Below are 24,606 nucleotides of genomic sequence, written 5' to 3'. Positions count from 1 at the left end.
TGATCTCTAGGACCCAATGTGGACTTGCTAAGAAGTTATGTCAGATACACCTCATTTCCTAATAGGCTGTTGTATAAATGGATTTCAACAAGGCCTCTCAGCATATCCTTGTGGACATGATAAGAAATATGGCTACATGCAAAATTAGTTATTTTCATGGAGGTTGATATGACTATATGCCAGTGTTTTGATGAATGACAACCCGGAGAGAGGCTTTCAGTGGCAAAATCCAAGAGTTGTCCTTCAGTTCTTTGGTCAGCACTTTTCTTCACTGTTTGGATAAAAATCTTGATGTCTCAGCCAATACAGCGGACAGATAACATCAAGCGGAGAGGCACAGACAGAATATTGGATGATTGAGTGGGGATCCCAAAACATCTTGACAGTCTGGACCATTGGATTGAATTGAATGAGAGGTAATTGAATAGGGAGGAAAAGGAGGTCCTTCATCCCAAAGTACTAGTCAACTTCTCTCGTGTTGAGAAGTAACCTGGCAGCAGCGCTATCAATAAAATGATAATATGAGCTACACATGTAATTTAAAATTTTCTAGTATCCACATTTTAAAAAGTAAAAAACCAAAACCACCTCAGGTGAATTTTATAATGTATTTTATTTATCATTCTAATAATATATTTCACCAAATATACCCAGAATACTATCATTTCAACACGTAATCAATATATAAAATTGAGTTACTTTACATTCTTTATTTTGTACTGTATTCAAAATCTAGTGTGTACTTTATACTTATGGCACCTCTCAATTTGTACCAGCCACATTTCAAGTGCTAAGCCACATATGGCTCCCATATTGGTCAGAGCAGCTTTAGAGGGTTCTCATTGACACTCAGCTCTATGACCGCACTGCCCTCTACTCATGTCATTCTCAGGCTCGCTGCATCAATAGAGGTACCATACCTAAAGTTGTACCACTCATAAGTGCTGATTTCATTTAGTGGAAAGAGAAAGGGTCTGGGCTCTTTGACATATAAATCACTGTGGAAGCTGTACCGGTACCCACTGCCTGTGACCTGTAGTCAACCCTTGATCATGAGTACTGGTACCATGTCAATGACTAAAAGTGTAGAATTTTTAAAAAGTGAACACACATCAAACCATTTTTTCCTCTCTGCTTATCTCCTGGAGTCCTTGGATATGTCTCTTTGTTCAAGGTAGATGTTTTTACTGGAGCTAATTGCAGCTTATCTTTTGTCAAGGAATAGAGTAAAATCTTCCTTCCATTTCTAAGAACAACCAATGCAACTTTTCCAATTGGTTTTGTTTCCATATCTTGTTCCCTTTTCCAAAAACAGTGATTTCTGAGCACTAACACCCATCTAGGATTCAGGAATCTGGCAACATAACCAATAGTGAATGCAGCTGAGGACCAGAAATTAAACATAAATAAATGTGTAGCCAAAGTATGTTAGAAATCACAAAAGCTCAAATTAAAATATATCACCTTCATTATTTCCATTTTGCAGGTGAGAAAACTGAGGTTCAGGGAGGTTAACTTGCTTGCCCAGTGTCACAGAACTGAATCCCATCCCAGGCCAACCACCCTTTCTGCTTCATTACATATCTCATTGGAGTGACATTTTTCCTTGCAGGGGTGAAGACACTATTATTTGTTCTCTCACCATAACTGCCTAGAATACTTCTTCCACACCATTTACTTTCTCTAAGTAGAAATCATGAATTCATGGTAGTTGAGAGCACATTCGCTGAAGCAGACTGCTTGGCTTCAAATGCCAGACCCACACTAGTAAGCTGTGAGATGTAACTCATTTCCTCATCTGCAGATTGAGGACAACACTCCCTCTTCCATACAAACAACCTCATCCATATAAAGCACTTGAACAGAAACTGGCACATAGTAAGGACTCAATAAATACTTGTTACTCAATGAGTAAGAGAGCAAGTTTTCAGTTCTTCACTTGAAAACTCTGTAACACATAGAAATCTTTGGCTTGAAGGGAACATATATTGACCACAACAAGCTCTCAAGCCCATTTCTGGTAGGGAGCTTGCTGCCTCGGGGACCACCACTCCATTTTTGGGCAGCATTAACTTCTGGGAAGGCAGTTGTACCTTAGTGCAAAAAGCTTGGGCTTTAAAGCCTGGTTTTACGATCCTCCTGTCATCTCCACCACACCACCCTGTTACTATGCTTTATTACAAGAAAATCTATGGAACTTTGATACAAGTCTTTCCACATTATAATGTGCTTCAGAGAAAGCACTTAGTAAACTGAAGCTCACAAAGAGTCAATGGTAAAAGAATATTCTTTTTTAACTCATTCATTCATGGCCATCTGGACCATGGATAAACAGTAGTGACAAAGCCCTGTGAACATTCTTATTTGTAGCAAAAGCATTATATCTGGGGTCTTTCTAGCTAAGAATAATAACTCTAGTTTGGTATGTGACCGACTCTTGCAAAAATCTTGGAAAAAATCAGCAAGTGCAAAAAATGATCAAGAGCTCTCCTGGGCTAAGATATAGAAGAGAAAAGTTGATAATTATTCCTAAGAAATTTTTAACTACAGCAACTCAGTACATAATGAATATTAAATGTACAAAAGTTCATGGAACACACATATGTATTTATATGCTGCATTTGTTTTCTAAGATAGATTTTCAGCATTTCAAATAAGCCCCTGAATTTTGTTCTTTTTCTTCACAAGTGAACACACAGTTGGATCACTCAAGTCCAAATAGTGTCTGGGAGCTTCCCTGGTGGTGCAGTGGTTAAGAATCCGCCTGCCAACGCAGGTGACACGGGTTCAAGCCCTGGTCCAGGAAGATCCCACATGCCATGGAGCAACTAAGCCCGTGTGCCACAACTACTGAGCCTGTGAGCCACAACTACTGAGCCCACGTGCCACAACTACTGAGCCTGTGTGCCACAACTACTGAAGCCCGCGTGCCTAGAGCCTGTGCTCCACAACAAGAGAAGCCACCACTATGAGAAGCCCACGCACCGCAACAAAGAGTAGCCCCCGCTCGCCACAACTAGAGAAAGAGCCCACACACAGCAACGAAGACCCAACACAGCCAAAAATAAAAACAAATAAATAAATTAAAAAAAAATAGTGTCTGATTGAGGTTGAAAGGTGTGCTTGTTCTTTTTTTTTTTTTTTAATTTATTTTTGGCTACATTGGGTCTTCGTTGCTGCGCACGGGCTTTTCTCTAGTTGCGGCAAGCGGGGGCTACTCTTCATTGTGATGCGCGGGCTTCTCGTTGAGGTGGCTTCTCTTGTTGCAGAGCATGGGCTCTAGGCGTGCGGGCTTCAGTAGTTGTGGCACACGGGCTCAGTAGTTGTGGCTCATGTGCTCTAGAGCGCAGGCTCAGTAGTTGTGGCCCAAGGGCTTAGTTGCTCCATGGCATGTGGGATCTTCCCAGACCAGGGCTCGAACCCACGTACCCTGCATTGGCAGGAGGATTCTTAACCACTGTGTCACCAGGGAAGTCCCAGTGTGCTTGTTCTTAACTGTTCTAAATGGATGAAATTTCCTCCCCACCCCCTTTCCCCTGATTTTTATAAAACAGGGCAAAATAAATGAAAAGGCAATAGCAGCATTGGCTGCTGTATAGCCAAAGGTGGGAATGTTGCTGGAACCGTACTGATGGCTAGAAGGCAGCTCCACACACACTCTGAAACAGCAGTTGTTCAACAACACTGAAACATTCACTAGCTAAAGTAACAAAAAGAGTGTAATTTGACTATATAATGTAGAAAAGGGAAGGTTACAAAGTCAAATATATTGAAGTCACATACCACCTGAATTAGGTGCCACTGGGAGAAGCAAATGTAATTTGCAACTCTACTACTTCAAATTCATTTTCTAGGGCCAACAATAATCCTAGTTCCTAACACAAGCCGAAGACTTTTCAAACATGAGGTCAACTGAGATTGGATACATGAAAAGTGCTTTCTAAAGTTTCCATGTCAGATTTGATTATTCCCAAATTAAATGAGAGGGAATATACTTTCTCAAGGACAATTAGGTGGTTGTGTGACCTTGTTTCATCTACTCCAATCTCTAATATTCTTCAGGCTCCTTTCTAGAAAGTGCCATGTGTGTTTAATTGGGTATGGGGACTGGATCTTCATCACTCTTCCACAGGTTTGTGCATTCATCTTGCTTGATGGGAGGAAAACCCAACTAGCTCACAGGCCCCAAGGAGGGAAACGAGGCTGATCAAGGAAAAATGACCAAAATGGAGATGGAAGAGACAACAGGGTAACTACACCAACAAGAAACAGGAGTCAAGAAAAAATTAACAACAAAATTGTATTTAAAAACAGACTTCTCCAGTTGGCATTTCAAATGAAATAGCTAACAATTAACTCCAACCCTTTATATTGTGTCTTTTGCTCCTGGAGTCCTCTTGCAGCTTTAATTCTTGAAACTCAGGCGGCAGCACCAGACATAAATCCCCAAAGGGAGAGGTATTATTAAACCTTTTGCTGGTCATTCTTTTCTCAACACGAATGGACAAATTCTTAAGCCCTCTTATTCATTTCATGACGATCATTAGAAGAAAAAAAAATTAAACCAAACTTGCGTATTGAAAATGAAAACAAAAACACACAAAAAGAACCCCCCTGCAGATAATAAATATCGCTGATTCACTTATTTTAAAACAAAGTCCAATTTTATTCACTCTTAATATCCTTGCAGTCCATTGTATACCTTCTGCACTGATCCCTGTTTCAGCAGCTGTTTGATACCTGAGGAAAGAATGAACAAACGACTCCATTAACAAAAAAGTGACCTCCCCAGAGTTTGAAGAGCATGTTTCACGGGGAGGCTCACAAAAGGCCTCATGACAACCATGGATCTGAATTAAACAAGTAACTACCAATGTCTAACTTTATCGCATGTGGATACCCATACACGCACATCCAAGGTGACCCCTTGTCTTTGTGTCTCAGGCACACATACCACACATACATCCCACAAAATCCGATAAGAGGCAATCGAGATGGACAGAAAGCTCTTTGGGTGTCTTCCATTCCTTCTTCTTTGTCCTCTTTCCAGTTTTGACCTCTCTCACCTTTTCCTTTTTACTTAGGACCCACTGACAGGGCCCTCTTCTCAATCAGTCATTGCAGACTTCACCCCTAAGCCTCTAATCCTTCTAATGCAGACCTCATCTTTCCTTGAACAGTAAACATTATACCCTCACCTTCTCTTGCTTCCTCTGATAACTGTTCTTTTGGAAAATCCACATCGAAAGTGATTATCAAAGAGCCCTTGATGTTGTTGTTGTCAAAGTTGGGGAGCCCTTCCCCTTTCTTCCATAGCTTGGCTCCCGGTCTGGTGATCTTATCTCGGGAAATATGTACCTGGAAAGCAAAAGGGGATGGACTGGAGCAGGACTGGTACTCTCGAAGCACAACACACAGCTTCCAGTGAGTACTGGTGCCCGGAGCTCATGTCACGGCTCAGAGCAGCAGGATGAAGGGGCAGGGGAAACATCATTAGGACAGTGCGAGCCAAAGGAAGAGATGGTTTTCGAAAAGAAAAAGAAAAACGAAACACGTAAAAAAGTAAGGCTTTTGCCAACAGAGACTGTAAAGACGAGGCCGCCAAAGGCTGTGCAACCACCTCCGAGTAGCTGAGGGGTCCGTGGCGTTGTTACTGCTACACGTTCAGCAGCAGAGTGAGGAAACATGACACAACAAAGCCTGAGCACTTAGTCCCCGTGGCTCCAAATGGCTGAAGTGGCTGAAGTAACCTCAACAGCAGCCATGTGAGGGCTTTAAAAGGACAGGAAGCGGGAGAACTGGTTTGCTTACCTTGTGACCATCCAAGTGAGCAATATCCATATCGAAGCCCACCAGAGACTCCACGAGGGAGACTGTCACGTTTGTGTATAAGTCATCTCCTCGCCTTTCAAATATTGGGTGCCTAGAACAGAGCAAGATCATTAACTTCCAAAGTCTTTCTTTGGGAAGAGTTCAAAAAGTTTTTAGAAAAATCATGGAAAAGGATGAATGCCACTCTTTCAAGAAATAGGCATTTATTAGACACTCCTTCGTGTGTAGCATTAATCAAGACTGTAAAGTAGCCTAAGATTTATTAAATCCTAATCTTAAGGAGCTTACAATCAGCAGAAGTCAAAGCATGTAATTAAAATACAAGCAACTAGATTATGGAAAAGAGAGAAGGACAACTTCTGGCTGTGGGACTTGGGGAGAAGGGCATCAGGGACGGGTCCTGGGGGACTTCTAGAGCTGGGCTTGTAAGGCCCGATCAGCTCTGAAGCTGCAAATAAGGTGGGCGCAGGGGAGGGTGGGGATAGGGCAAGAGGGAATTCTGGCAAAGATAAGGACTTGAGAAGGTACCAGGTTTATTCAGGGAACAGCACATGTGCTAGTTTCTCTGGGAAGTGATGTGAAAGACAAGGTAGGTGAGGAACGTTGGGGAAAGATCACCGAGATTAAAGAGTGCTATGAGGGAAAAGAGTCCTTGGCGCTGGGGGCCCATTTCTCCATATTTGGGTGGGAACCTCGTTTCAATGAATCCTTAGAAGCAGAGGTATCACTGGTTTCCAAAGTGGTAACAAGAGACGAGTGATAAACAAGAAAGCCTGAGTCCCAGGTAAAATTCTTATGTAAGTAGAACTGCATGTTGAAGAGAAGTCAACCAGAGAAGCTGCCCACCAGCTGCAGATTATGTCACAGAAGCTCCTTTCTATGGAAAAGTCTCCCATTCTTGGATGGGGCCGTATTTCCTCAGTTAAAATCTCTGGTCTCCTTGTCTGCCTCTCTTTCACAGCTCCTTACTCATAATATCGATGCTTTCCTCCCAACATCTTTTGGACTTGGAAGTCCTGAGTAAATAAATAAATGGACTCAATCCTAGGCTCCAACCCCAAATTTTCAGTATGGCTGTAGAGTTACACATTTAGGGTATTAAGGGCATGAAACAGAGGAAAAAGTCTGGAAGTGCCCTGGTGGCGACCCATATTTCTCTAACCTGACTCCTCTGAAAAGCAAGGGCTAAAGAGAAGGCCTCTAAACTGAGATTACTTACTTGACAACTTTGATTCGGAACCGTAAGTCTCCTGGCTCTCCATCCACGTGAGGCTCACCTTGTCAGAAGAGAAGAGATTACAGCACACTGTAAGCCATGCAAGTCGAACGCTGCAAATCTATTTAGCAGTTGAGAGAATTTTCTAAAGCCACTACCTTAGGCTTTGACTGTCAAGCCTATCTGTGAGAGCAGCGTGTCTACCTGGTTATATCAAGTCTCAGATTATTAGTGAGGATCACCTGGGCCTCAGACACAGCAATAAATAACTTGACCTATTTCTTAAACAAAGAATGATTCACTGGTCTCCTGAATCTGATGTTTTAAAGCTATTTTTCTTCTAGAGATTTAAATTTAACCCCAAAGTGAGGTCTGAGAGCATCTTATTAATGCCAACTAGAGTTACATATCTTCTTTCATTGCTGAGTTAAAATTAATCCATTAAGTTCTGAACATTTAAACTTTGACCTAACTTAGGCTACTTGACAGTAACTTTTGGCCATGACAGTCAAAGGATAAACAGTAATACTACTGCTTAAGTGGACCAACCAGGATGCTTAAGGATGGTCATAAAAAGGCTTTCTGTGTCCTAAAACTGACTGAAGTGTGTTGGAAATGATATATGCATTTACTAAGTGGCCACGAGGTATGGGGCGAGGTGGGGGTGGGAGGTGTTCATGAGCAGGCAGAGAGTGGAAAGTTACAATAATAAAACATCAATATCAATATTTCACCTTCTCCAATAAAGGGGTACTCCATGCCATCTCTCACCCCAGGTTCAATTTCGACCTCCAGTGTTCGTTCTTCATTCACTAGTCTGAGACAAAGAGCATTTAAAAGAAAAAAAAAATATATATATATATATAAACCAAACCCCAGATACAGATAATAAAGTTTTATCTACTCAATCAGACCTTTTTCTTGGAAGACTATCCTGTATCCCTAAATGACAAAACCACCTGATATCCATTTACACCTTCCACCTGCCAACCGCCAGGGCAAAGCTACACATAACCATGCAACTGCTGACTCCAAAAAAGCCTGCAGGAGACTGATTGCCTTGAAGTGAATGATCAGTAACAGAGAAAACTACTCGCACTTACATAAATGCGCACAGCATGATGTGAGAACAGCATCATGTTTACCAGAAAATCTAACAGGAGAGTTTATCCTATTTGATTTTTTTCACTGATCCCACAAATAACTGAGCTAGTTTTAATATATACAATTGAAGGTTCAACTAAATAGTTGTATTTATAAGATAATCAGCAAATAGTACTTCTCTAATCTGAAATGTTAGCTGTACACATAAGATTGCTCTAAATATTCCAAGTAGGAAAAAGGAAACATTCCAAGTAGGAAAACGGAAAAATATCAACATTTTTGTTAAGTATATTCAGAAATAAAGGGCACTGCTTATTAGTTCATAAACATAAAAGGAGATATTCTGAATAGATACTTTCAGAAAAAATTAAACTGTACATTTCTTTGCTCTATCCTCTGGTAGAACATGAGGGAGAGAGAGAAAGATCGGGGAGAGGGAGGGAAAAAAGTGTAGTAATGGACCACTGGCATTTTATTAGACAAATGAGATAATTAAAGTGTCCCTTAGCAGAGCAAAGAAGGTGCTTGCACTCACTTGACATTCGGGCACTCGTCGCAGACCACCTCCTGGGTCATCTGGAAGCGCCCGGGGCCCAGCTGGGTAGTCCGCATCTCCTGCCTGCAGTTGCACTTCCGTTTGCCAGGGGCCTGCCTTGCCACGGGTTTGTTTCTAACCACCTAGCAAGTACACACACAGGATCAGCTTCTCCCTTGTGTCCCACAGCCTTTGGTTTCCTCACCAGATCGGGGCTCTGCGCACCTGCCGGGCTTAGCACTTCCCCTTCTCTCCCAAGCCATCCCTCAGGGAGACCCACAGCTGAGAGAAGTCTTGGAGGAGTTACAAGTCAGCTCCCACATAGGAGCGGAGCAAATGGATCTTTAACTGACTCAAATTCTAAAGCTGGAGAAGAGAGAGGAGGGTAACAAAGAAGAGAACTGAAAGAGAGTATGTATGGGATCAACTTTTCTAAGTCATGACGAAATACTACTGAGTTAAAGTAGTCCACAGAATTACTATCTCTTGAGAAATCTGAGCTGTGTAAAGCATAAGCCCTGAAGAACCACCACAGCCTTCAAAAGCTGGCATGTGGCTCCCACCCCAGGATTAGCCATGATTAACCTCATGAAAACACTTCTTTGTTTCAGGCAACTCAATCTGGCAGTGTTTTCCAGTGCTGTCTCGATTCAGATACTCTAACCCATAAGAAAAGACACAACGATCATCTCCTTGTAGCTGATTGCAATCAAACATTCTGATCCCTCTAAATCACTGGAAACTAAAATATATGAAGAAATGTACTCTTGATTTTGCCTGTTTAATTAGTCAAACACCTACTAATCACAGGGCACATGCTCATGCAGTGAGATGACATGAATGCTTGGAGAAAAATCCCTCGAAGCCTACGAACATATGAAAGCCCAGGTCAATGGAATAAATAACAATAACAATAATTACAGCCAACACTTTATAGCACTTAGTATGTGCCAAGCAAGGCCCTAATCACATATATTTATGAATTCATTTAATCCTCACAGCAGCTTTATGAGGTAGATGCTGCTATTATCTCCATTTTACAGAGGAAAGAATGAAAGCACAGAAAGGCTCAGTAATATGACCAAGGTCACACCACCAATGTATGGTAGAGCCAGGATTCTAAACCAGGCAGTCTAGCTCCAAACTCTGTGCTTTTAACCACTGTGCTCTCTCAAGGTACTTTTTTTCTTAAAAAGAACTTACCATGGGGGCATTTAAATAGCAAGGTCATATACATCCTTTACAATAATTAGATTAAAAAGGAATTTGTTTAGGAGCATGCTAACTGCAAAGAGTGATGTACATTATGTATTAGCAATGATGACAGACAACAGGTCTGCAAGGGAACATGGGAAATTAATCTTTTTACCTGGATATATGTACAAGACTTCCTAAAGGCACAGCTTGGAATTGAAAAAAACTGGAGGTAAGGGCTTCCCTGGTGGCGCAGTGGTTGAGAATCTGCCTGCTAATGCAGGGGACACGGGTTCGAGCCCTGGTCTGGGAAGATCCCACATGCCGCGGAGCGGCTGGGCCCGTGGGCCACAACTACTGAGCCTGCGCGCCTGGAGCCTGTGCTCCGCGCAACAAGCGAGGCCGCGATAGTGAAGAGGCCCGCGCACCGCGATGAAGAGTGGCCCCCGCTTGCCGCAACTAGAGGAAGCCCCCGCACAGAAACGAAGACCCAACACAGTCAAAAATAAATATAAAAATAAATAAATAAGTAAAAGATTACTATTAAAAAAAAAAAAAAAAACTGGAGGTAACCTACATGCCTATTGACGCAACGTGGTCACAATGAATTTCTATTCAGCAGAATTATAGCTATAAGCAACAACATGGATGAATCCTGACAATATTAAGAGTGAGTAAAAAAGGCCAGTCTCAGAAGATAACGTATAGTATGATATCATTTTTACAAAGTCAAAAACAGTGAAAGTAAATAATATATTATTCAGGTATTCCTATATATGTAATAAAACAAACAAACACGAGTGGTAAGGGAACAATAAAGACAAAACTCAGGATATTAGACAGTTACCTGGGAAAGGAGGCAAGGGAATGGAACAGAGAAGTAGCATGTAGGTAGATATAAGTCCTGGTATTGTTTTTTTTAGTTCTTGGGCTGAGTGATGAGTTCATGAAATAATAACAGCATATCATGAACCAAGGATTATGATTAATTCAATTCTATACACCTCCCCACCCCCTAAAAGACAGAGAAGGTACGCAGAAACCTCTTGTTTTTAGTCATAAGAACACATTCTGGGAGTCAATATGAATAGCTGTATAGTTTGGACTTACTTCTACAAAATTTCCTGCATATACTTCTTCCAAAGTGACTTCTAGATCTACAATAATATCACTTCCTCTTGGAATATTTCTGTCTTGCTGACGAGGGGTTCCTCCAAACATGAAACCAAAATCTCCAAAGAAACTGTTGGTAAGTGTAAAATCATCAGGAAAAGAAATCAGAGTTCACCTCTTACAATTTCAGTTTTCTTCACATTGATAAAATATTGTGTCCCACCAGTGAGCAAAACTGACAGACATTTTAATACACTGGAGTCATACATCATACACAATTTTTAATTTATATAATGTCAACTATATTGCCCCTACCACAAAAAAATTTACTTTTTAATACTGTCCAGACACACAGTACAGTGTATACAGTAGGCCAATGAATTCTTAATCAATGAAAAAATAATCTCTCTGACAAATAATAATATAATAATTATAAATAATTAATTATAAATTATATATTTATATTTATATAATTATAAATAATTAAAATAATAATAATACTGACAAATATCAGGATATAATGGAGATATTGAGAAAGGGTATAGTATATATAAATCTATGTATTGCCGAACCTAATGGTACTTTTGGACATTTGTAGTGTTCACCTTTACATGCTTTTTTAGAAACTAACTTTGGTGAAACAAGCTACTGCTTTGTACAAAAATCTTGGATACATAATTAAACTAAAAAAGCATCAGCCTTAGTAAAACTCTGGATCTTACAGAAAAGGAAGTTCTGGTCTCATAAGACCAAAATTAATTTGTGTTAAGTAACAGAAGCATCACTTTGAGATTACTATAAACAGTGAACTTTAGTTGTATAGGAGTTCTATTCTTGATGTTAAGTTTTGGTTATTAAGAAGCCTCAGATGTTAGCATAGTGATGACAAACATACAACAACCCCAACCCCTCCAAAAAACAAAAACAAAACCCAATCTTGGTGAATGGATTCCCTGAATCTTAAATAAAAGCAGAGAGGGAGGATTTTGGTGGGGAAGGAGCAAGGGCAGAGCCTTTTTTCTTTCTGACATCCCTGGGTATCACTTCTAACTGCTAAGGGGTTCAAACAGGACACTCCTCTGGTAGGCTAAAGCAGCCAAATCAATCCTGGGGAAGAGAAAGATTTCCTAATAATATTACTCACACATCATCGTAAGTCCTGAAAATCTACTGTCACCCCCAAACACTAAATGAGGGAAGCTGTTGTAGCAACAGTGATTCTTACTTCTTTTGGGGAACGGTTCACAAATCTGAAGAAATCTGAGAATCTGAAGAAAATTCTCTTTGAGAATCTGAAGAATCCGAAGAGAATCTGAAGAAAGCAATGCATCCTCTCCCCATAAAAATGCATATTCAAACATCTTTTTATTTGTAACTTGACTTGAAACCCCAGATCAAGATCTCCTATTTATGCATCATCAGGACATATGAAAATTCAAATGCTCAACAAAGAGGGGCTCAAAGAGCGGGAAGGAAAGATGTTTATTATTCCAGCCACTCAGCACTCCCAGAAAGCTGGGCCCAGCAAGGGATGAAGAGCCTCTAACCCAACTCCTTCCAACAATGCTGATTATCATACTCATCCCTCTCTTGTGGATAGGATGAAGAGTCAGCTTTGGGGATGAGAGTAGGAATTTCTCTCTCCGCTTACAAGAATCACTTTGCTCATTAAGTGGTTTGCAGATTCTAAGACAGCAAGGAGATAAAATGAACTGGTTTCCAACATATATCCCCCCCCAACACAGTCAGGGTTGATTTAATTGATATGGTTGGCTAGATGGACATCCCTTTTAGTGCTGCCTGTCTTTTCTGGAGCTTTGTGAAAATAGAGGAGTATATTCCCACAGAAAGGATGATGAATGACCTCTTGGTCAAGGATCAGTTGAGTTGTACTCTTCATCGAAAGTTTCCGAACAAGGGAGCAAGGATAATTCTTTAATAATCACTAAGTGATCCATTCTCAGACACTAATACCCTGCAGATAGATAAATTACTTACTGTGAAAAAATGTCTCCATGGGAGCTCTGATGACCATCTTTTAATCCTTCTTCACCATAAGTATCATATTGTTTCCGTTTCTCACTATCTGACAGAACCTGGGGTCAAAAGCCAGTGGAAGAAAAGATTATGAGTTGGTAATATTCAGGTAAGGTGAATTCACATTTATGTTTTTGTTTTTTTAAACTCTGATACTGTTTGTAAAATTTTAGTGGAATTCAGTTTTCATTATGTATGGTATTAAGGCATGTTTATAAAGTTATTTTCTTTATCAGACTAAATTCTTTGATCAGTGTTCATTTTGTAACTTTCCACAATGCTCAATTCATGTTTTTAATTTAAATTTATCAAAACTCACCTAGCCACATAAATATCATGCTGGAGATTAGCGACATGGCTATGAATGTGAGGGCAGTAACAGGAAAGAGGTGAGATGAATTCCTCAGGTTTACTTCCCATGCAGTTTGACTCCAGTGTTTAGGCTGTTAACCACTATGCTATATTCTCTCTCTAAACTATAAACTAGGACTTGACTATGACAGATTGTCATTAGTCACAGAAGCAGTAAATTACGACAGCCATCAAGTTTGCTCAGCCCTACATGTCTATACCATAACCCCTGCACCCCACCACCGCACACACATTAAGAGACTGGCAAGTCAAGGGAATCCAAGGACAGGTCTCCAGAAAGCTCTACACTGCAATATTTTCATATTTCCTTTTCATTCTTTTGATACATGTAGAAATCCATCTGTGGAAGAATGCTGTCTGCCACATACAGCTCATAACCTCCTGAGTTTGAACTGCAAAGAGTGAAAAGGGACACTGCTCTATGAAGGATGCTCAAGCTCAATTTCACAACTTGAAAAGACTTTCTGAAGTTTTAATGGTTTTAGAAAACTACATACTCAGTCATAGGTATATGCTTTCTCATTGGGACCATTCCATATATAGAACTAAAGACTGTAAAACAAAATAAGCTTCAATGTTCTTCAAAATTTGCCCTCCAAATAAAAGCTTCCCATTTACTTAGAGCATTCTGAAATATATGCACACATATAACTTTGAAAATTGAATAACTTTATGTTATTTGATATTCTTAAATGTCTATTTAGATAGCAGACTGAAGGAGAAAGTTATTTCAAACCCATACTTGTGTTGGCTCAGGAAAAGTGAGGTTGGAAGTAGATGGGGCTTGTTGACTCAGCAAAAGAAAGGGAAGATCTGATTGGCATATGTAAATAGGACACACTTTTGGCTCAGGGCCTGAATGATGTGTAAGGTGCCACAGCAAAAATCTACTAACATTTAAGATACATTTAGAAGGATAAAAAGAAATTCAGTGTACAAGAGAGTGAGCATTCTTAAAAGCAGAGACAAATGGGTTAGTCTAGAAGTGACCAGAGTACTCAACTAAAGCCACTGTGATAGACCAGGTGAGAAAAAAATAGTTTGGTAAATATCCTAAAAAAATAGCCACTTTGGGGAAGTAGAAATGGGCAGAGTTAACTTTAAAAAACAGAACAAAACAAAACTCATTATTATGTGATCTGGATTTCCAATATTTTCACTTTCAAGTCTACTTCTCTGTCCCTGTCTTGGCAAAGAAATGAACCCCACATTTGGGTCCATAAGAAACACCATTTCAAAACCCCAAAACAAAGACTATTTTTTTAAGTCAGCTTCTTTTTGGACATAGGAGGCTTCTGTAATAACTACCCACAAATTACCCTTAAAATTACCTATTACCATTCACTTACTCCTCACTTTTCTTCTGTCTAAGGAATGCAACTTTATTCCATAGTCTTGGAAACTTTTATTATTAAAAGAAAAAAAGGAGTTTCTTAGTTGATTGGCCAACCAACCAGAGTCTCAACTAATTAAAATGCTAGTAGTAATCCCAGCTCAGTAGAGAAGACAGATTTGTATTCACAAAAGACTCTTCAACTTTACTGGGATTCTGATTTGTGAACACTAATTTATCTAAGGACCAAAGGCAGGCAATCAAGTGAATGATACAAAGAAAAAAGAAAATTTGAACTAGTGACCAGAAAGGTTCTTAAGAGTTAAACTGCAATGCCATGAATGATCTATGTATAGCCTTCCCTAGGTCATAGCTAAAGAACATGGTAGAGTCTTTAAAGAGCATGGTAAATTCTTAGCAACAGTTTCCCCAGAAAATATTTTTGATTATTGGGTTCCTAGCAAGCAAGGGGAATACTCATGGGAAACACAGCGCGAAATATGGAATCCATATTATCAACAAGAAAGAAAATGTTACATACAGTAATTTAGGAGGGTCCACCAACCCTCTCAAGTTTATTTGTGGGCCCGAGGTTAGGAATTTCGGTCCTACAGGTGTTGAGAGAAGAAAGGGAAACCCCATTAGTTCTAGGTTTCACCTGGGTATAAGTCACTATTTTGGTTCATTCACTTCTTTAACCTAGGAGGCCTTGGGATCCCTTCCTTCTGGGTTTTTTCCACTAAAATATTTTTCAGATTTGTTTTCAGTCTTCTCACTATACAGGGATTTAACTTGAATTCAGAAGTTGTAGCTCTCTGACTTTTGGAGTCAAATTATTTTTTCTGTGCCCTTTTAGAAAATGTGAATAAATGGTGACTAGAATTGATAACACTGTATTGTATAACTGAAATTTGCTAAGAAAGCAGAGTTTAAATGGTCTCACCAAAACAATAAATATATGAGGTGATAGATTAACTAGATGGGCGAAATCCTTTCACAATGTATATGTGTACCAAGTAATCACAATATATACTTTAAATATCTTACAATTTTATTTGTCAATTATATCTCAATAAAGCTGAAAAGAAAAAGTATAACCACAGGTCTCTTATTGTATTTCTAGGGGAAAGGTGAATTGCAACACACACAAAACAGCTAACTCCTAAATTAACACATATGAAAGATTATCAGTAACTTACTTGTAAAATTTTTTCACCACAGTGTTGAAAGGTTCTGTGTATAATGGTTTTTCAAATAGTAAAAAGATTATTAAGCATTCAGTAAATGTTCCTCTGTGTTGTTAAAAATGAAAAAAATAAAATAAAAGGTTAAGTAACAGCTGAGAAAAAATAAGAATATGCCCAGCTCTACTATATCTCATGGTGTCCTAATGAAGATTAAATGAGATGATACACATGAAAGTATTTTGACCTCTAGATTACAGGTTGCAAATTCAAACTATAGCTGTGTTTTCTTTGATCTGCACGTAAAAGAAAATTTTAAATTGAATTAGTTACCAACATTTTACAACCAGGAGAATTTACCAAAAAATCAGGATTTCCACTCCTCTTGAAAAATTAAATGATCTGGCCACACTGTGTGCAAACACAGTGTTTGCATCTGTATATGGCAAAAACTGGCTGGTGTTGAATAACAGCTGTTCCCTTGAAATGGGGCAAGAAGTCTTCAGCTTGTCACAGTCCTCTTCAATCCCTACTGATTCCTAACATGGAGGTAGAATATCCACTCTCCTGTTTTATCTTATACCTGCCCTGCATGTTATCTGCCTGGTCCACATGGGCACATGTGGATTTGCAATCCTCATTTAGATTTTATTTCTGTTTCTGGCTCCAACTCCAAAACGGACTGATTGATCATCAACCTACTTATTAACCTACCGATCCTATTTTCTTTCATTCATCTTTTTCAGCGTTACTCTCCTTAATAAGACAAATACTGATATGAAAAGGGCAGGAAGTAGCACCTAGTAACATTAATGTACAATATAGCATCAAGTGCTACATTTACCTATTGTCAATTTTTTTTAAAAAGTGACCTGACAAATGGGAGCGTTACTCAGCATTATATGGTTTTTTGTGTATCTGTAGGTTTTATTCGTACTTTATCCTTTTTCCTGACTCACCTCATAAGCAGCACCCAGATCCTGGAATTTCTCCTGCGCTCGAGGATCATCAGGATTCCGGTCAGGATGAAGCTGCAGGGCTAGTTTCCTGTAGGCCTTTTTAATATCCTTTATAGAGGCACTGCGAGGCACCCCTAAGATCTTATAGAAATCTCGCCTGAGGGTGGGGGAGAGGGAGAAGATACTTCATTAAAGAGTTCATACATTACATTTTTAAAAGTGAAATTTTTTTCCTTTACATTTAGGTTTGTGTCTGAGCAAAGAGGTAGGAAAATGAAGGGTACCCACGTGACACACGAAAAAGAATGACTAAAAAGAGAACACACCAGAATTTGTAATGAGTCTCATATTGAAGTAATCACAATGAGAGGCTATGTACTTTTTGAACAATACTAGAATTATTCAAAATATCTCTGGCATTCTTCTCTTAGAACTACCTTTAGTCAAGAATATCATTTTCTTATTTTATGGTCACACATCATTTTCAACCAAGAACTGTATAATCAAATTGACTCTCTTTTTTCTCCCCTATTACTGACTTCAAATGACTTTTGACTGCTTCCAAAGGTCAAATAATCTCAAAGGATGAATTTCTTTGTTCAAAAAGATTATGTCAGAGATGTTCTTTACTCAAAAAGATTATGTCACAGAAATGTTCTAACAGTAGCACTCTTGGAATGTTAAAGATGAAGTGACTGAGGTTAACTTCAGAGGTTAACACAGGTTAAGTCAAAGCCCAAATAAGAAGCTTGAAGAGAGAGTAACACCCATTTGAATGTATGAGTTGTGAAGTTTTTTGCTGAGAGAGAAAATTTCAATTTTGCAGTCATTACTAGTAGTTATACTAGTTTGTCTAGGTCAAGTCTTAATTAGAGATAGCTGCTGGAACCCATATGCAGGCGCCTCTAAGTCTCAGCAGCTGCATATATGTACATGGCATGAGATAGGAGATAAAGTGGAGAGCCACTGACCTCCTTGCAAGGAACTAGGTTGGTATCAAATTAATTGTAAAGGGAATCTTTGCAGGAAGGGCCAATGGGAAGACAGAATAAGACTCACAAACTTTCAGGGCAGGGACCATAGCCAGTCCATAGAAGACACCAATAAATATTCGTTGAATGAAATGAATAAGTAAGCATGCTCACAAAAGTCTATTCCTTTTGCCAGAGTCACTTTAGCCAGCAGAAATTATTCTGAAAATGCATTCTTTCAATCAAAGGGACGGGAAAGTTTTTCACAGGGAGATGATGTAGTAATGATGGTAATTTTAAAATGCAGCGGGGAAAAATGCATTGGGGTATCAAGATCCACGTAATATATGACAGAACTTTTTTAAAAAATGTATTTCATAAGCTCTTAGTCACACTTCAGGAAAATCATTTAATCATTTTATGTATAAATTTAAAAAATTATCACTGACAAGGGGTTCCATGAGTATTATTTAGGTGCTTTATCTCCACACCCCAAAAATCTGCAAAAACTTGACATCTCTTGAGACAAGAACTAAATAAATCAAAAGGTTCACTAATGTTAATGACAAAAGAGCTAGCTATATAAAAAATGAGGCTTAGGACATACTTAATATAAAAATGGTTAAGTAACAGCTGAGAAAAATACAGGGAAAAGATGGCTGGCATAACTCAGCATCAACATGACGGTTCCCAAGAGGATCCTTTATGAAAAACTGAAGTTTATAGCTACAGTACTAACAGTATTTATCCTGACATTTTTTTTAAACAACTTAAGGTACCCATTGCTTTAAGTGCAAAAAGTACTAACAAAAACATGTTAAAAAACCCAATAGAGCATTACCTAGGAGAAGTTAATTTTTATTTTAGAAATTTAATATGTTTCACAAGAAAAAAAAAACCCAACAAAGTTGAGGCATATATGCACAGGGAAAAAACTTTTAAGAGAATAACAAGTACTTAAAGTTTAAAGCTCTGCTAGTTAGTGCTTTCTCCATTCAGAGCAACCTATAAATTTGTCAAAAGCTAAGAATTTACTATTCCCCACATTCTAAAATATGAGCCTGGCATATCATACCCTGTGGTCAGCAGGCCTATACGATAGTGGCTCTTATTAAAGGCCAGAGAAGCTCAAGAGTTCAGGTAGTCCTACTTCCTTCAAACAGGTGGCACATTATCATCCTCATATCACAGATGAGAATTGAAATGTTCCTTCAAGGTCACATAATTCGTAAGTGGGGTGGGTGGGGGTGGGTGGGCTAGAATCCCAGTCTACTACCTATTGGTGTAGTAGTGGAAATGTTTTTTCCCCCGCTCATAATACCATTCAGCTTCCTAAGAATGCTCCATGGAGAGACAGTGAGGCATGATGACAACTCAGGCTCAGTATCTCAAGAAGCTGAGAAGTACAAGGGCTCTCCCAAGGGTCTGCCTTGCTCCCTCAATCCAACTTCCTTCAGTCCCAGCATGGCTTCCCTAACCTGTCCTCCCCACTTTCTCACTTGGCCTGGCATCATAACCCACCCACTTTAATGTCAGCCCAATGGCTTGTTGCAGGCTCAACATTGCATCGTCCTCTTCTGCAGCTCAGCAGCCCCCTCACCCCACGTTGCTTTTGGCACTGCATCCAACCCTCACTTCTCTAGGCAAATCTAGCTCTAGGGCTTCTGGGTCTAAGCCCCTCTCACCCGTGTCACCCACTGCTCTCCTCTCCACCCCACAAGCCTGGCCCACGCTACCCATTCCTCCGCTCCACCGCCTCACCACAGCAACGCCCCTCTCCACTCCCCCAGTCTGAATGCCCCCTCCTCCCTCAAGCCTCCTCCCCAGCCAAGACTGACTTAAGGGCCCCGTGCCCGCGGATGCCAGTTCCTTACCCGGCGATCACGGCCCCGATGAGGTACAGCAGCAACAGGCAGAACGTGCCCAGGTTCTGCGGGACCATGGTCTCTCTGTGCGGGCCCCTGACCCCCGCACTCTTCACAGCCTCCGCCGCCGCCGCCGCCGCCGCCGCGTCGGCTCGCCAGCCCACCCGGCCCTGAGACGCCGCCTCACGCCGGAGTCTCCGACTTAGTCAGGAGCGACAGCTAGCTCGCCCCCTCCTCTACCAGTCCACTTCCCGGGAGTCCCGAGTCCCGGCAAGAAAAGCACCCAGCGGGCCAGAGCCAATCGCTGCTCGGGACATCACACGCGGCCGGCGCCTCACAGCCAATCAGCGCAGTACACTTCACCTCCGAGGCGGTGAGGCCGGCCAGTTAGGCTTCGGAACTACAGCCGCAGCTCCCGGCCAATTAGAAGGGGAAACGTCAGAGAATCGTGCCGCCGCAGGAATCCGCTCAGCCCCGGCACCTGCGAGTCACAGGAAATTACGTAAAGATTGGTGGTGGGGAAAGGGTTCCAAGAGCCGGCATCGCGGTACACAAAGTCTCCCTCCGCCCGCCTCCTTGGACTCTCCACCAATCACGGGGCTCCTCCTCCAGCACTGACCAATTGCGGGAGGGAGGTTTTATCTTGGTTACGAGTCTCGGAATTTCATTCATATAGAGCTAGGTTCTGTACGCCGGGGAGGAAGGACGCGGGCGAAACGGGCGGGGACAATGACTCCACGCCAACGGTACGGCTGATGCACAGCTTAGATCATATTTTATCTTCTAACAAACCCAGGAGAAAATTGTCTCGGTTTAGCAAAGAAGAGGCCTGATGAGGAGTGGCCCTGGAAGCAGACTTAGGTTCGGATTCAGCTTCCACCACTTCCTAGCGGTGAAAACATGCTCCCTCACCGCTCCCAGTCTGAGACTAAGCTGCTTTATCTACAAACCTGAGGCAAAGCATTTACTGGTAGTGTTGTGAAATTTTAGTAGGAGAAAATCTGTAAACCGTCTAGCACAGCGTCTGGCACATAGTAGGCACGCAAAGAATAACAAATATTACAGTTAAGAAGAGAGCGGATCCTCCCCCCTCCCCCAATTTTTGCTCATTTCAGTAATTGAACCACCTAGTTGTTCACTACAAAACTTTAGGTGTCTTCCTTGATTCTCTCCTGTATCCCCTATCCAAATCTTTACCTTTAAACCGTATCTTGAATCTGTCCACTATTCTACATCTCCACTACCTCTCCGGGCTAAGTCACATCATCTCCCACCTGGCAAGGGCTTCCTAACTGGTCTCCCTGCCTCCACTCGTAATATCTTAGTATCTTTTTTTCACCCCGTCCCTTCCCCCTGCCATGATTTTTTTACAAATATGTCAGATCATATAATTTGTCTGCTTAAAAGCCTCGAATGGCTTTTCATTGCACTTTTAATAAGATCCCAAGTCTTTATACTAGCTGATAGAAACATTATTTCTCAATAAAGCTGGGGAAAAAGAACAAAAATCTTATATGATCTGTACCCTCACCTAGTATACTCCTTACCGCGTTCCAATAAAAGTGGTTTCTTTTCTCTTTTTTGAATACGCCAAGCTCATTCCCGCCTAGGGCGTTTGTTCTAGCTGTTCTCTGCCTGAAACGCTCTTTCCTCAGATCCTAACATGGGTGACTCCTTTTTAAACTCAGATAACAGCTTAAATTCACCACCTCATAGAAGACTTCCCTGACCAACCAATCAAAATTAGCCCCTACTGAGTCTCTATTCTTACAGTGTGCTATTTTATTATTTCCATCCCTGCCCCCCACACTCACACACACTGGAATGCCACTTTCATGAAAGCATGAATCTGGACTGTTTTGTTCACAGCTGTCTAGAACAGCAACTTAGAACAGAGCTTGTGACAGAGACAAAGTCGCTTCGACTGTGATCTTCGTGTGCTGGCTTCTTATTCTTCAGGCCTCAGCTCAGATTCAGCACTCACCCCTTCCCCAAATTTCATAGCACTTACTAACATCTGAAATTATTCTATTTTATTTTCCTAATGTATTATCTATTCTCCCTATTAAAATATACACTCCAAGAAAGCAAGAACCTTATCTGTTTTGTTCACTGCTGTAATCCTAGTGCCTAGCACTGTGCCAGACACAGTACAGAGGTAAGAGGTAGATCAGGTTACTGCTTTCAGGAAGATGCCTACTAGGGGAGAGAGGCCACATAAAAGAGGAACTAAATTGCATTTTATAGTCTTATTTACCTTTGTATCTCCCACACCTAGAGAGGCCAAAAACGAACTAAGAAAGCAGGAAATCACCTTTCCTCTGAGATCAGGAACAAGACAAGGATGTCCACTCTCACCATTATTATTCAACATAGTTTTGGAAGTCCTAGCCATGGCAATCAGAGAAGAAAAAGAAATAAAAGGAATACAAATTGGAAAAGAAGAAGTAAAACAGTCACTGTTTGCAGATGACATGATACTATACATAGAGAATCCTAAAGATGCCACCAGAAAACTACTAGAGCTAATCAATGAATTTGGCAAAGTTGCAGGATACAAAATTAATGCACAGAAATCTCTTGCATTCCTATACACTAAAGATGAAAAATCTGAAAGAGAAATTATGAAACACTCCCATTAACCATTGCAACAAAAAGAATAAAATACCTAGGAATAAACCTACCTAGGGAGACAAAAGACCTGTATGCAGAAAACTATAAGACACTGATGAAAGAAATTAAAGATGATACCAACAGATGGAGAGATATACCATGTTCTTGGATTGGAAGAATCAATATTGTGAAAATGACTCTACTACCCAAAGCAATCTACAGATTCAATGCAATCCCTATCAAATTACCAATGGCATTTTTTATGGAACTAGAACAAAAAATCTTAAAATTTGTATGGAGACACAAAAGACCCCGAATAGCCAAAGCAGTCTTGAGGGAAAAAAACGGAGCTGGAGGAATCAGACTCCCTGACTTCAGACTTTACTACAAAGCTACAGTAATCAAGACAATATGGTACTGGCACAAAAACAGAAACATAGATCAATGGAACAAGATAGAAAGCCCAGAGATAAACCCACACACCTATGGTCAACTAATCTATGACAAAGGAGGCAAGGATATGCCATGGAGAAAAGACAGTCTCTTCAATAAGTGGTGCTGGGAAAACTGGACAGCTACATGTAAAAGAATGAAATTAGAACACTTCCTAACACCATATACAAAAATAAACTCAAAATGGTTTGGAGACCTAAATGTAAGACCAGACACTATAAACTCTTAGAGGAAAACATAGGAAGAACACTCTTTGACATAAATCACAGCAAGATCTTTTTTGATCCACCTCCTAGAGTAATGGAAATAAAAACAAAAATAAACAAATGGAACCTAATGAAACTTAAAAGCTTTTGCACAGCAAAGGAAACCATAAACAGGACGAAAAGACAACCCTCAGAATGGGAGAAAATATTTGCAAACGAATCAACGGACAAAGGATTAATCTCCAAAATATATAAACAGCTCATGCAGCTCAATATTAAAAAAACAAGGGCTTCCCTGGTGGCGCAGTGTTTGAGAGTCCGCCTGCCAATGCAGGGGACACGGGTTCGAGCCCTGGTCTGGGAGGATCCCACATGCCGCGGAGCAATTAAGCCCGTGTGCCACAACTACTGAGCCTGCGCGTCTGGAGCCTGTGCTCCACAACAAGAGAGGCCGCGATAGTGAGAGGCCCGCACACCGCGATGAAGAGTGGCCCCCACTTGCCGCAACTAGAGAAAGCCCTCGCACAGAAACGAAGACCCAACACAGCCATTAATAAATAAATAAATAAATAATTTAAAAAAAACAAAAAAAAAAAACAAACAACCCAATCCAAAAATGTGCAGAAGAGCTAAATAGACATTTCTCCAAAGAAGACATACAGATGGCCAAGAAGCACATGAAAAGCTGCTCAACATCACTAATTATTAGAGAAATGCAAATCAAAACTACAGTGAGGTATCACCTCATACCAGTTAGAATGGGCATCATCAGAAAATGTACAAACAACAAATGTTGGAGAGGGTGTGCAGAAAAGGGCACCCTCTTGCACTGTTGGTGGGAATGTAAATTGATACAGCCACTATGGAGAACAGTATGGAGGTTCCGTAAAAAACTAAAAATAGAATTACCATATGACCCAGCAATCCCACTACTGGGCATATACCGAGAGAAAACCATAATTCAAAAAGACACATGCACCCCAATGTTCATTGCAGCACTATTTACAATAGCCAGGTCATGGAAGCAACCTAAATGCCCATCGACAGATGAATGGATAAAGAAGAAGTGGTACATATATACAATGGAATATTACTCAGCCATAAAAAGGAACGAAATTGGGTCATTTGTTGAGACGTGGATGGATCTAGAGACTCATACAGAGTGAAGTAAGTCAGAAAGAGAAAAACAAATATCGTATATTAACGCATATATGTGGAATCTAGAAAAATGGTACAGGTGAACCGGTTTGCAGGGCAGAAATTGAGACACAGATGTAGAGAACAAACGTATGGACACCAAGGGGGGAAAGCTGCGGGGGGCTGCGGGTGGTGGTGTGATGAATTGGGCGATTGCGATTGACATGTATACACTGATGTGTATAAAATTGATGACTAATAAGAACCTGCTGTATAAAATAATTAAATTAAATTAAAAAATTAAAAAAAAAAAAAGAAAGCAGGACATGACCAAAAATCATAAAATGGAGTTTTAGAGGAAGGAGTGATGTTCCTATGCTGGGTGAAATCCAAAAAAGCTTCCTGAAGGCGGTAACATGGAGGCTAACAGTTAAGGAGCTAACCCTGGTGGCTCTCGCTTCAGACAGCCTGGGTTTGTGTCT

The 24,606-nt window shown here is 40.5% G+C and overlaps 1 protein-coding gene across 1 annotated transcript; it reads right to left on the bottom strand.

Annotated features, from left to right (window-relative positions):
* Positions 1 to 4,282: 4,282 nt before the first annotated feature.
* DNAJB11 (DnaJ heat shock protein family (Hsp40) member B11) lies at positions 4,283 to 20,006 on the bottom strand. The gene is made up of 10 exons (XM_059922064.1): positions 19,725 to 20,006; positions 16,880 to 17,036; positions 12,993 to 13,090; positions 10,992 to 11,124; positions 8,688 to 8,830; positions 7,783 to 7,865; positions 7,052 to 7,109; positions 5,812 to 5,923; positions 5,199 to 5,358; positions 4,283 to 4,740 (listed from the first exon to the last, which is right to left on the bottom strand). The coding sequence occupies exons 1-10, from the start codon at positions 19,790 to 19,792 to the stop codon at positions 4,676 to 4,678; spliced, it is 1,077 nt and encodes a 358-aa protein (XP_059778047.1). The 5' UTR covers positions 19,793 to 20,006; the 3' UTR covers positions 4,283 to 4,675.
* Positions 20,007 to 24,606: the final 4,600 nt, after the last annotated feature.

This window comes from Balaenoptera ricei, chromosome 4, assembly GCF_028023285.1.
Source record: "Balaenoptera ricei isolate mBalRic1 chromosome 4, mBalRic1.hap2, whole genome shotgun sequence".
Lineage (NCBI taxonomy): Eukaryota > Metazoa > Chordata > Mammalia > Artiodactyla > Balaenopteridae > Balaenoptera > Balaenoptera ricei.
This window is presented reverse-complemented; position numbering and strand designations above follow the sequence as displayed.